Below are 12,007 nucleotides of genomic sequence, written 5' to 3'. Positions count from 1 at the left end.
AAGTTCAACCAGACCCTGGAGCTTTGGATCGGCCGTGCATGCGAAAGCAGAGATAGAGTTGCAGACAACCGTGAGCCGGATGAACAAGCCGAAGCAGCAAAACAATGCGCATTCAAAACAAACAAACAAAAAAAAAATCTGATGTTTTGCCAGGATTGAAAGTGGATGCCACCAGATCCAACGTTCGTGCCAAATCCCCAAAGTACGAAAAGAAGCCCGCAAGAAGAGGTGGAAGTGGAAGATGAGGTGTACTGGAGGAGATAGCGACACAACGAATCTATCAATGCAAGTGCTATGATAGCGTTGTATGTCAACAACGACGCCAACCAAGATGGTAGTATAGATGGCGGACAAAGGCGGTCAAGGTCCGTGCAGAGGCGATGGCGTCAGATGGGCAGCGCCCCGTTTGATTGTGATTAAGTGAAGACCAGGAGTAGCGTCTCACGTAGGGGCAGGCGACCGGCAGACCAAGGATGAACCTCGAGCTTTATGCTGAAGGGTGGCCGGAATCAAATCGCAACGTTATGCCTTGGCAAATAGCTTGAGGAACATGGGACGAAAGGAAGAACCAGCGACCACCGTCAGCACACACGGCAGGCTGGCGACCGAGTCAAGAGTCAAGGACGAGAGGATCCGGGATTCGCGCCCAGGCCTCGGTGATGGTGGAGATATTGCCTGGGCGCGTCGCCTCGGGCGGGTTCCGTGAAGAATTGGGGGGAGGTGTTCGTCCACTGGATAGACTTGACAGGCTGGGCAGATAGGCAGGTGACTACCTGTGCAGTACGGAACGGATGCAATAGATGGCTGTTGGCGGAGGTGAGCGACGGGCCACATGTCCAACACGCATCTTGATCCTGGCCCCGGATTCCAGGACCCCTAAAGACGAGGTTAGGGTGAATCCCCTGCTGCGTCCGTTGCTGCGTGTTGACTGGATAGAGCAGCCGGGCGGTGCTCCACGCTGGTGCTGTGGTGTCGGTGCGCGCAACCCCTTCTCCACTTGAAGAGTTGGGAGATGGGGGGATGGAAGGGGTGGATCAGCGGTCGAAGACGGTGGCAAGGCGGTGACGCCAAATTCGAGCAACGGCGAGCGCGGCTGAACGACTCGAGACTTTGGGGAAAACCAACTTATTTCTGCCGACGTCTGCTGACCGTTTAGATCGGACGAGACGAGGTTGCCGTTATTTCCATGGCGGAATGTATGCCTACATACTTTGTGCCACCCTCCTTCACATGACTCTGGACGATGTCTGATGTAAGTAAAGAGCTTGATTAAAAGATCGGCACTTGCGAATCTTGCGGAGAGATGAGGCTCAAGCGGGCGGAAATCAGACAAGAGCAATCTATCTGGTGTTTTTAATTAAGGACGAAAACTCCCAAATCAATCCCGCCCCGAGCGCCAAGGCCAGGACTCGGTCGGCTTGCCGCAGGTACCGTTCGTTAAAGACATGGACATGGACATTGAATCAACGCGACAGATGACCCCCTCGCAGAGCCTGCTTATGTCATCCAAAGCCGCAACGCCACAACGTCATCGTGCGCCAAAAAAGCTGGTCCCCACAGGGCCAAGGCGCCTTTCTGAATGGGGACAGCCGTGATTTGGGCGTGGCCGTGCTTCGTACCATACATAATATCGTTGTCGAATCGCTCGTCTCCGAATGGACGCTGGTCTGGCAACGGCACGCTGAACAAACAACCAAATACGTTGACGACTCTGTCAGAAGCTCGAGAATTTCCTGAAGCTTCGAGCATCCAATCAATACTCAGCAATACCGCGCTGTCCTATTTTCCAACTATCATATTCTACGACTCGCCCTCTCCCCCGACCAAGTTTGTCGCATATCAACAAGACATCACGAGAACAGCCTTCGAAGACGTCAGCCAGCTTTAGACTGCATGCATATGCGCAGGGCGAGAGACCAAGATCACGATTTCCGATGCAACCCTTGAGGTTTACCGCCCGCACCGCCCTCCGGGGCGGGAGAGCCCCCCTCGCCAATGGCGTACGCATGCCACCCCCCAGAAAATCCATCGCTGCTGTCACCGCCGCTCCCTTCTCCACGTCTCGCACCAGGCCGGCCAAGAACCAGATCTTTGCATCGTAAGTGGGCCCGCCGCATGCTTCCTCTGCACGTCCACCCAAACCATGCCCGGCCCGTTGATGTCAACCGCCCGCTGACCTGCTTCTGCCGCCAGTGTCCGACGACCCGATGACTTCCACACCTACCAGCTCCTCTCGTCCTCTGCCCGCACGCCTCTGATAACGCTGTGGACCACGTCCTGGTGCGGCACCTGCAAGGTCGTCGCCCCTCTCATCCAGTCCATCATCGAGTCCGGCGTGGGCGAGGCGGAGGGCGGCGTCGCATACTGCACCGTCGAGTTCGACGCTCCCGACGTCATGGGCGGGGGACTGGGCATGACCTACATGATCACCTCGATCCCGACCCTGCTGAGCTTCGACAACCAAGAGGCCCAGATCCAAACCAAAGTTCACGACGCGCGGAAGCTGGCAGACCGCGCCTTTCTCGAGGAGTGGATCAGGAACGAGGCCCGGCGTCACGGGCAGCGCGGAGGCGGCGGGGGGACCGGCGGCGTCTTCGGGGGGCTCTTCGGGAACTGGAAATGATGCAAAAACACGGGCCATTACCAGTCTCACGGCATGGCGCGTCTGTTGCTGCCGGCGGTCGGCGAGACCACGGGAGGGTATTTTTTTCATCAAAAGGCGAAAACGCTCATCATTCGGTCGGTCGTTGACTTTAAAAAAAGAGAAATTTGCAATACACTCGATAACCACCGCCGTCTCAAGGGTTGTAGAACACCTCCTCGAGGGGCTTCCACCACGACGGCTCGCCGGCCTCGCTGCTCACGGCACCGGGGACCACGGACTCTTGCCAGCCGTCGGTCATGGCCCACCACTCGCGCACCTTGGGGTTGTCCTTCATCTTCTCCATGTCGCCGGCGAAGTCGTAGCCGACATACTTGAACGAGGCGAACAGAATGCGTGAGTCGGGCTCGTGCCAAATGCTGTCTGTTTGGGCGGTCAGCTTCCGCGACGGTCGAAAGGATGCGTGCGAGCCCTTCGTCGGCCGGGTAGGGCCGGCGGAAAGCAAACGCGGAGCAGGACAGGAGCGGCCACTTACAGTCGACAATGTTGCACTCCTTGATCTGCTTGAGCACGTCGGGCCAGACCTTGGCGTGGACCTCCTTGTACTTGTCGAGGTACTCGGGCTTGAGCTTCACAATCTGGGCAATGCGACGACCGGGGTTCTTCTGTTTGGCGACAGCGGGCGCAGGTTCCTCCACCTCGGCTGGGCTACTGGCGGGGGGAGAGGCACGCTTGCTGGACCACATGATGAAGCTCGTTTGGCGCGTGTGAAGTGCTCGTCGTCGATGGCGAAGGAGGTGAAGTTTTTGCTCGCAAAGTGTGCTCGGCGGAGGGCTGACCCAAGTGTGTCCCCTGGGCTCGGGGGTCGGCCTGTCGAGCCTGGAGCGTCTGCTTAGAGCCGATCAGCGGGGGGTTCGTGGGAAGGGCGGCGGAGAAGCGACGGGTCTCGGCCACGTCGGGGGAAGAATGTCGCGAGGCGGGGCGCGAGGGGTAATGATGCGGGGAATTTGGGGGGGCGGGCGGCGATTCTTTCGTCTACCAACACACGCACGCAAGACAAGGTTGATTGATGTACACACACACAGGGGACAAAAGACACGCACAAGACACGGTAATCCTACAACGCCGACTGCAAGGCCACGCAGGGTAACAAATCGCTACGCACAAATACACACACGCGCTGATGCACACCTGTCTGTAAGAAATCCGTTTTGGCGGTTGTCTGGAGAAGAGATCGCCGAGCGATACGAGTGAGAGAAAAAGAGGGCCAGAGATGGACACTCTTGAATGCGGTTCGCGGATGTCTCGCCTCGACTCGTCAAGACTCCCGTTGGCTTCTCGTTCAATGGTGCGATGCGATGCGATGCGACGCGTGGTAGGATTCGGCAACGGACCGGTTGTTATGAAAGCTATATCACTACTACCAGAGGTACGGGAAGCCCTCGTCCAACCGCACCCTGGGCGACTGGCCAGACCTCTTATACACTCATCAAACAACAAAAGGTGTTGCTTCGCCCTTCCCATTGCAGGTGAGGGTTGCACAGCTTCTGGGCCGGGGTCCGCGTCAAGTGTCACACGGTGCCACACCGTCTGAACTCGATTGATCTGAGCGGAGCCTCCAAAAGTATGTGTCTCTCGCTCACCGTGTTCGCTCCTCGCGGTCAGCGATACCTAGCACCATTTTTTCTGTCATGCCTGGCCAAATGGGCGGCTGAACCGGCTAAGGTTCCAATTGTTGCATGGATCGTTTGGGCACGCAACCCCGCCAGTAGAGTTCCATTCCGTCGAGACTGTCCCTTTCCAGACCCCGGTCCGCTCGGTGCTCCGATCGACCCTCGAAGGGGACACCCAGTAGCCGCCCAGAATTCCCTCTTGCGGCCTGGATTGGGAGTTTGCCAACTGCGGTGGCATTTATCCGCTAATCAGGAGCCGGTCCACGGCGGACTTTGGTCCAGTCGAACAGAGAGCTCCCATGTTGTGGGTTTTCTTTTCTTGTTCCTCTTCCCTTTCCCTCTCGGCTGGGTTGACGGGCGGGCGGCTGAGACGTGACAGGACAGAGGTGCGCTTGTTTGTGGGCGCACCCGCTGCGGAGAAAGGGCGAGCGAGGCGTTCGGTTATCTGCCTGCGTTTGCCGCATGCAGGTTCTGATTGGCGAACCATGGGATTGTTTCTTCACGTCGATTGTTTTGCATGTCAATGTCAATCCACGCACGCTCTGCTTCTGCCCGCACCTCGCACAGACGCATCTGCCAGCGACCAACAATAACAACTCTCTCTCAAAGTGTCCAACTCAACAGAATCACCGCCTTCGGTCGCTGTATCGATTGAACGAGTGTTCGAACAACCCGGCGAATGTCTCAGCAGACAACCCAAAGTTCCGGTATATGTCTCTCTGCCATGTTCCTGCTACGTTTTGCCTCTTGTCACGCGGTCTTGTGCCACTAGCACACAAACACACACACAACACACACAACCTGCAACCGACACCGTTGAAAGGTTTCATGTTTATTTCATGTCAACTGGCTGCAACTCCTGCCTCGGATCCAACTACTACAGTAGGTTTGCTACTTTTTAAGGTTGATCGGTCAGCCACAATAACCTTTTTGTCTTTTCTTTTGAGGGTCGCAAGCCCGGGCCAAAAACTCGTCGCCTTCGGATGAATGAGTCCACACCATCCATCCATCCGCCTGTGCTCTCTCTGCCCACCCAGAAAACGCTTCCCTCAGGATGATTCAGCTCGTGAATGTTGCAACCGCCAAGACTGCCAAAGCACAACCCGTCAGATCCCACTGCCCTGCTCCGTCAGGATGTTCTGCGGCTTGCCGACCTGCAGGTTCTTGACGGAGGCGGTGTTGGCGTAGTCGATTTGCTTGATGAGGTACATGAAGCCCGTGAGCGGGAGGAAGCGGGTGTCGACCTCGGCGGTGAAGCCGGAGAGGAAGTTGCAGCGGTAGGTTTCCGGGTCTTGGTCATCCGGAGCCGTCGATTACGGTGTCTGTGACGGATGGAGAGGGTACCGCGCTTGCGCTGATTGCGGTGCCGGGGGCCATCGTTGTCGAGTACCGTTCCCGGAGGCCGATGGTCAAGATTCAAAGGTCTCGCTCTCGCTATGGCCTGACGAGGAATTCAAGAGGCACTTGTTAAAAGAGAACCTAAGGCTACGTTAGGCCCGCGGCGAGACAGCAGGTCGGGAACGATATTGGATCTTTTCTCATCCTACGAGACCGCCCCTAGACCAGCATATAAACCGAGCCCGGTGGCTAGCTACGGACAGTTTTCGGGATATCGGTAGGCCTGCATACCCGCAGTTGGGGGAATAGCCTGCCGTTTGTCCCGCTTTGCGATATCGTCATCAGGCAGCAGAATCACGAAGATGGGCTCCTATCCGAACTCGACATCGGAATGAAGCTGGCACCAAATGGGATGTCGGCGATATGCTGACCGGTAGGCCGTGAGCTGCTGGCGGTATCTCTGCATAGAACCACGCGTGCTCTTGTGTAGTTCTCAAGGCGATGCTTCTTCATGCGGAGTGCAGGGCGTCTGATAAGCACCAATTTCCCGGTCTCTGGGGAACCGCTCAAGTGAAAAGATCAAGAGCAGTTTGTTTCCTTCCTGGAGTCAACCAAATCATCTACTTACTCTTCAGAAATGAATTGAGGAGACAGGCCTGACGGCAGTCGTCTAAGAATGACATAGTAGAGGTCATCAAACCGTTGCCCACTTCCAGTCCGAGTGCCCCTCCCCCTCCCCGAATGGCGCAGGACCTCCTGTATTACGTTACAACATATCTGGGTGTTTGAGTTGCACAAGTGGTCTCGAATCCTTCAGGAAGACCGTCCCTCTTGGAAGGCTTTTACATCCGTCCACGGTTCTCCTAAAGGCAGCACGTTATCAACCCTGCAAGTGAGGCGACCCTATCGTTGCAATAGCGGACATCTCTCGATCACTTAGACTGGTCAACTTTCTATTTCCGTAAGAACAATAGCTTCGGTATCAATGAAGTAGTATGAAAGTGATGGTGTGAATAGACCCGCGCCGGCTGTGAATAGTAGGCCAACACCCCCCACAAAGATGGCCACCCCCGATACGTCCTCTCCGCCCTCTTAGAGACGCATCTTCCTCGAAGCCTTTGACATGTCCCCCGTAGGCCACATGTCCTTCAGTGAGTGGCGGAAACCAAGGGACAAGCCGGCCACGAAGCGCCGCGACCTGGTGCGGCTCCTGGAGCGGGGCGACTTTGACGCCCTCTTCCTCGCCGACGTACGGATTCAGTTCCTCGTTGCGAACCTGGCGTATAAGGGCGACGATGTGCCGAGGTGTACGCCGAGGGGCATGGGCAAGGCGGCCGTGTTGGGCGCGTTGGGGCCGGTGCCGGTGCCGGTGGGCACCCCAGAGGTGGCCGACGAGATGGAAAGTTGGGTCAAGATTGCGGATACTAATTTGTTCAATGCCGACCTCATTACAACACCCGGTACCTGTGAGGATGTGATAGAGTTGCTGGTCTCTGAGCTGAAGGGGGGGGAGGTATGCGCCAGAAGGAGAGTCCGGGACGACGAGGGAAAGGGTTTACGGGCCTGGTCATTCAAAGTTAAGGGATTATCATACGGGGTCCAAGTACAAGTACAACGTATATAGGGAATGACAGGCGTTGAAATCCAAAATGTGGACATTGATACAAAGTTCTGGTCATGACAATTATTAATGTACAACAATTACATGCGAAAAAGAATTGTACAATAAAAACATCGTAAAATTAAACACGGAGCCGGTGTCTTTTGCGACACGTCCAAATTACTATCAAAAGAAACTGTCGTGTTGACTTGCACATTCCCCCGATTCAGTTCATGCGAGCGATGTTGACATAATGTAGGAGGTTACAATACAGTTGAATTGCAGATTATCTATCCATTTGTGTGTGTGGTGGCCAATACACACGCATCGAGTCAAGAGCCACGCTTCAGTAGAGAGAATCATTGTAGACAAAGTCTACAAGTACTGGAGCCGAGCGATTCATTGACACTGAGCTTAAGACCGGTGTGGTCGCCCATTTGCGTCGTCCGATGAGGTGTGGTTGACAACATCACGGGCTTGGACCGCGAACCAGGATCTGAGTCCCTTGCCTTAGATCCACTATCTATAAGTCCACTTCCAGCCGGAATCAGCATCTCAAATACCGAGTCATCTCAGTGCGTCGATGGTTTAGTGGTAAAATTCTCCGTTGCCATCAAGCAGCGTCGGGGAGCCGGGGGTTCGATTCCCCCTCGACGCATTCCTTTTGCCTTTTGCCCACTTAGGGCAAACGGCCGAGTCAAGCCAACTTTTGGTCGTGCTTGTTTGTGGTTTCTGGTATTGAGAAGTTGTGTGCGGCGGCATTAGAGACCCACCAGACCAGCCGCGTACTGAAGAAGCAAGATATCATCAAGCAGATCTACTGAACTTTCGTCTCATTTTTGACGTAAATAGTATAGAGTCTTGCCCATATTAATGGGCGAGACTACTATACTCAGTTGCTTCCGTTCCTGACAACAGTCTTGACCTACATTTTCGCATCACGCTGCTCGTCGTGCGAATAAAATGTTTAATGACAACCACTTTACCCACATATACATACCATGTATTATTTCCTTGAGCTTCACTTCAACGATACGGTGACTCTTCATAGTCCTCACGGCAATACTCCAAGACAAAAAAAAATCATAATGCGCAAACCTCAAAAGAGAAATGTCCCTGGCAAGGCTCGAACTTGCGACCTTTGGATGTCCCCGGAATGAGTTCCAGAGTCATATCAATGACATAATATGAGACCAACGCTCTTCCAACTGAGCCACAGAGACCGGTTGCTTGTGGTGAACCGAGCCGGTGGATGGTGACAAGAAGCGAGAACGCATTGGCGGGCGGGCACGGCGGGCACGGCGGGGAAGGGCGAGAGGAGGGGCGACGACAAACCTGGTGGAAAGCGATGGGGCTGTGGAGATGATACTGCCCTCTCATGAAAGGGACATGAATATGAGCATCTTTGGATTCGTGGGGTCAGACGGTGGTCAGAAAGAAAGGCAACCCAGAATGAGCGACATTGCTGGAGGTTGGAGATCGATTGGGATGAGCAGAGGGACGGAGCTGGATTCATGAGATTCGAAGCCCGTCACTGCGAGACGAGCAATGAGGTGACCGCCAGGTTATAGCCCCGCGTTCGATGACGTGCTGAGTTGGGAGCTTTGCCATATGGCTTGCCTAATGAGACCATATCAAAGGCCCTTCCTTATCGGGTCTGAGGCCTGTGAAAGTCATGAGAGTAAGAGGCCTATGGCAATGTTGGGCTCTGGCTTGCATCCGTTCTATGCAAAATGAATTCAATGTGCATTTCGCACTACACACTCGGTCTCACCTAGCTATCTGTGTACTATACAGTGCCTGCCTCATTCCTTACTGTACACACGCCCCACCATCGCCGCATCAAGTGCGAGCAAAATGCATAATGATTTCAGGTGAACGCCGTCACTTACACCGTAGGGCATACCGAAACAACTCGAATCTCGGAAGCAACAAAGATGGCAACGAGGATACCGCACCTGCTGGAGAGCTACCTCTCCCTCCCGCCCGAATGTGCCCAGATCCTGCTCACCAGCGTCCTGGGCGCCAGCACCAACTGGCTCGTCCTGCGGCACCTGTACTCATACCTCAAGAAACCGACTGCCGCGGAGGCGGACGATGGGTCGCCGGCGCAGGACGTCCGTGTCGTCCTCGTCAGCTTCATGAGGGACTTTGCGTTCTGGAAGGAGGGCGCTGGCAGACTAGTACGTCCCCTTCAGGCCGCCTCCTCGGACTACCCCTCCACCCATTCTTACCCCTCCATCGATGAGATTTTTTTCTTCTTTTCCATAACCACTTTTTTAAATAATGTGCTCCAAGACCTTCTTTTGAGACACAAGGCTGACGAGATGTTATAGGGCCTCGACCTTGAAGGCCTGGGACGAAATGGCAAGTTCGTCTTCGTGGACGGACTGAGCGGCTTGTTCTCCCCGGACAAGGCTGCGCAGCCCACGGCGAAGGGACGGAGAGTCCTCCGCGGCGCGAAGCTGCCGGACATCCAGCGCGAGCTCGCCGGGGCAATCTCAGATCTGCACGCGGCGGATGCCAAGACGGTCCTGGTCCTCGACCAACCGGATCTGCTCCTCGCCGCGTCCGCCGAGGAGCTCACCGGCATCGCGCTCCGGAACATGCTCCTTGACATCCAGGAGGTAAGCATGTACTCAACAACTACTCATCTCCCCCACCCCTCGGACGTGACGCTGCCATTGTGCTGGTTTCGGAGAGCATCGACTGACATGCCGATAGAAAGTCCATGCGACTGTCATCACCGCCGCCGCGGACGAGCCGCTCGTCGCTGCCCAGACAACCACGCTGGAGAAGGAGCACGCGAGTTTCGTCCTCGGGCTGGCGCACGCCGCGGATACGGTCGTCAGTCTCAGGCTGCTGGACACGGGTAACGCGAGCGACGTCAGCGGGGTGTTGAGGATCACTGCCGGAGGGGACGGGAACGGGGAGAGGGCCGTCGAGGAGACGGAGCTGCTGTACTTTGTTGGCGGCGATGGCAGCGTCAAGGTGTTTGGCAGAGGGCAATAGCGGGACTCTGGGGGCGCAAGGGCGGGATTGCTCTGTCGTAACTGAGCTAAGGAAGGCCAGGTGAACCTTGGACGAACGTCTCAATGTTTATGAGTGGTGATCCGTGTATGAGTCTAATAACATACCCCGGCATAGGGCGGGAAAACGAGACATGGGATGGTGCTGCGGTAACCCCCAACGGCGGCTCCCAAGGCGAGAATCACATTAAGGAATGAGTCAAAAGCTGGGGTAACCATCAACTGTGTTGATATACGCGCGGAAGCGCCTCGTCCATACAACATGACATGACAACGGCTGCCCGTCCTGGACCGTCGCCCACATTTCACTTGTCACCGTCACAGGCGCCCAGGGGATATCTCGTCTTTCAACACACCGACACACGTCAGAATGCCATTGATTGAGACCTTGCGTCAGACCGTATCCCTAATTGCGTGGAATCATGGTGGTAAACAAGCAAAGCCTTTTTTCAGGATCCGTTTCCCGTGTAAAGATTTCCCCTTTAGCCCGCGCGAGATATATGAACGCAAAACACCCGTTGCCAAATGCTTGTTTTGGTTGCTTTTTGAATTGGCTTTGCTTCAAGTCAAACGGGAAGAAAAAGATTCGTGTAATCGTTCGGAATCCCGGTCACGCCCCTTTCCCCCCCGAATGCCCGAATGCACAGATACCTCCCCATGTCGACCCTTTCACATTCCAATCATCGCTCACGACTGCTGCGCGGGGCCGGCGGAGCCCTTGGGGACACCGGTCTGGAAACCGTTCTTGAAGCGGCGGGAGACGTCCTTGAGGTAGCGCATGCGGCCGGTGCCGACGGTCTTTCTCCGCTTGGCCTTCTCGGACCAGTTGTCTGTATCGCGTCCTACGTCAGCATGTCCGGTCACATGTGTATTGTGAGGTGGAGGGGGGATTGTCCCAGGAGGGAGGAGGGGGATCTCGAAATATGTGTTGAGGGGGGTTCGGATTCGTCGTCGGGGGAAAACGTACACTTGCGGGTCTTGGCCGAGGGGTAACCGCAGGAAGAGCAGGTGTGCTTCTGGATGTGAAGCGATCGGCGACCTGTAAACATCGAGTCCATCAGCCTCTGGCGTCCTTCGAGCGTCGGGATTTCGCGTCCCAGCGTGGGGGACTCGGTTCCCGGGGTGGTTGCACTTACCGCAACGACGGCACAGAGTGTGCGTCTTGTTGTGTCTCTTACCAAACGAGGAGGTACCCTTCGCTGCAGAAAATCGTTAGTCAACCGAAACGGCGAATCCTCTCGGCGCGATGAGGATAATGGCGGCGGCAAAACGTACTCATCTTGGCGGTGTTCGGTGGTCGACGATGGTGTTCTGAGGTTTGCTGGTCGGTTAGTTGGTTTGCGGAGGAATCAATCGAGAAGGTCTCGCGGTGTCAAAATTTCCTGACCCTAAGCGAGCGCACAGAAATCGAGTGGAACTGGGTTGGTGTGTGGAGCGGGGCTTTTTTTGGACGCTACCGGCCGGCTCAACCTCGTGAAAACAGCCAGGTCACATGACTCGGGCTTTGCACGCAAAAGGTCGAATCGTCGTCCAATCACCGCATTTTGCACCATGCAAGGGGCCATGCACTTCATTCTCTGTTTTGATGGGGCGCCGTCCTCCGGCCCGCCAGCGCTGCAAATCACCAAATCCAGATGGAGCTGGGCTAGTTAGTACAGCTCGTAACACCAGTCGCCCGGGGAGGAAGGGAGGGAGAGTGCAGTGCATGCGCCTGTAATTGATCCAATTCTGTGATTGCTAAAGTCCAGTCGAACGCCGCCCATTC

At 55.6% G+C, this 12,007-nt stretch overlaps 6 protein-coding genes across 6 annotated transcripts; 3 read left to right on the top strand and 3 right to left on the bottom strand.

Annotated features, from left to right (window-relative positions):
* Positions 1 to 1,934: 1,934 nt before the first annotated feature.
* On the top strand, positions 1,935 to 2,623 carry EsH8_VIII_000940 (uncharacterized protein; the record flags this gene model as incomplete). The annotated part of the gene is made up of 2 exons (XM_083269982.1): positions 1,935 to 2,098; positions 2,194 to 2,623. The coding sequence occupies 2 exons, from the start codon at positions 1,935 to 1,937 to the stop codon at positions 2,621 to 2,623; spliced, it is 594 nt and encodes a 197-aa protein (XP_083129750.1).
* A 175-nt stretch (positions 2,624 to 2,798) lies between these two features.
* EsH8_VIII_000939 (rhamnose mutarotase) lies at positions 2,799 to 3,348 on the bottom strand (the record flags this gene model as incomplete). Its single annotated transcript, XM_083269981.1, has 2 exons — positions 2,799 to 3,025; positions 3,138 to 3,348. 2 exons carry the CDS (start codon positions 3,346 to 3,348, stop codon positions 2,799 to 2,801), a joined length of 438 nt encoding a protein of 145 aa, XP_083129749.1.
* Positions 3,349 to 5,381: 2,033 nt separating this feature from the next.
* On the bottom strand, positions 5,382 to 6,126 carry EsH8_VIII_000938 (uncharacterized protein; the record flags this gene model as incomplete). Its single annotated transcript, XM_083269980.1, has 2 exons — positions 5,382 to 5,566; positions 5,994 to 6,126. 2 exons carry the CDS (start codon positions 6,124 to 6,126, stop codon positions 5,382 to 5,384), a joined length of 318 nt encoding a protein of 105 aa, XP_083129748.1.
* Positions 6,127 to 6,754: 628 nt separating this feature from the next.
* On the top strand, positions 6,755 to 8,037 carry EsH8_VIII_000937 (uncharacterized protein; the record flags this gene model as incomplete). Its single annotated transcript, XM_083269979.1, has 2 exons — positions 6,755 to 7,126; positions 7,897 to 8,037. The coding sequence occupies 2 exons, from the start codon at positions 6,755 to 6,757 to the stop codon at positions 8,035 to 8,037; spliced, it is 513 nt and encodes a 170-aa protein (XP_083129747.1).
* A 1,113-nt stretch (positions 8,038 to 9,150) lies between these two features.
* On the top strand, positions 9,151 to 10,225 carry EsH8_VIII_000936 (uncharacterized protein; the record flags this gene model as incomplete). The annotated part of the gene is made up of 3 exons (XM_083269978.1): positions 9,151 to 9,396; positions 9,550 to 9,840; positions 9,938 to 10,225. 3 exons carry the CDS (start codon positions 9,151 to 9,153, stop codon positions 10,223 to 10,225), a joined length of 825 nt encoding a protein of 274 aa, XP_083129746.1.
* Positions 10,226 to 10,929: 704 nt separating this feature from the next.
* Positions 10,930 to 11,521, bottom strand: EsH8_VIII_000935 (60S ribosomal protein eL37; the record flags this gene model as incomplete). The annotated part of the gene is made up of 4 exons (XM_083269977.1): positions 10,930 to 11,072; positions 11,210 to 11,281; positions 11,379 to 11,441; positions 11,518 to 11,521. 4 exons carry the CDS (start codon positions 11,519 to 11,521, stop codon positions 10,930 to 10,932), a joined length of 282 nt encoding a protein of 93 aa, XP_083129745.1.
* Between the last annotated feature and the right edge of the window lie 486 nt (positions 11,522 to 12,007).

Source organism: Colletotrichum jinshuiense, chromosome 8, assembly GCF_051148585.1.
Source record: "Colletotrichum jinshuiense chromosome 8, complete sequence".
In the NCBI taxonomy this organism is placed as follows: Eukaryota; Fungi; Ascomycota; class Sordariomycetes; order Glomerellales; family Glomerellaceae; genus Colletotrichum; species Colletotrichum jinshuiense.
Note: the sequence above shows the minus strand (reverse complement) of the source record. Positions and strands in the feature narration are given on the sequence as shown.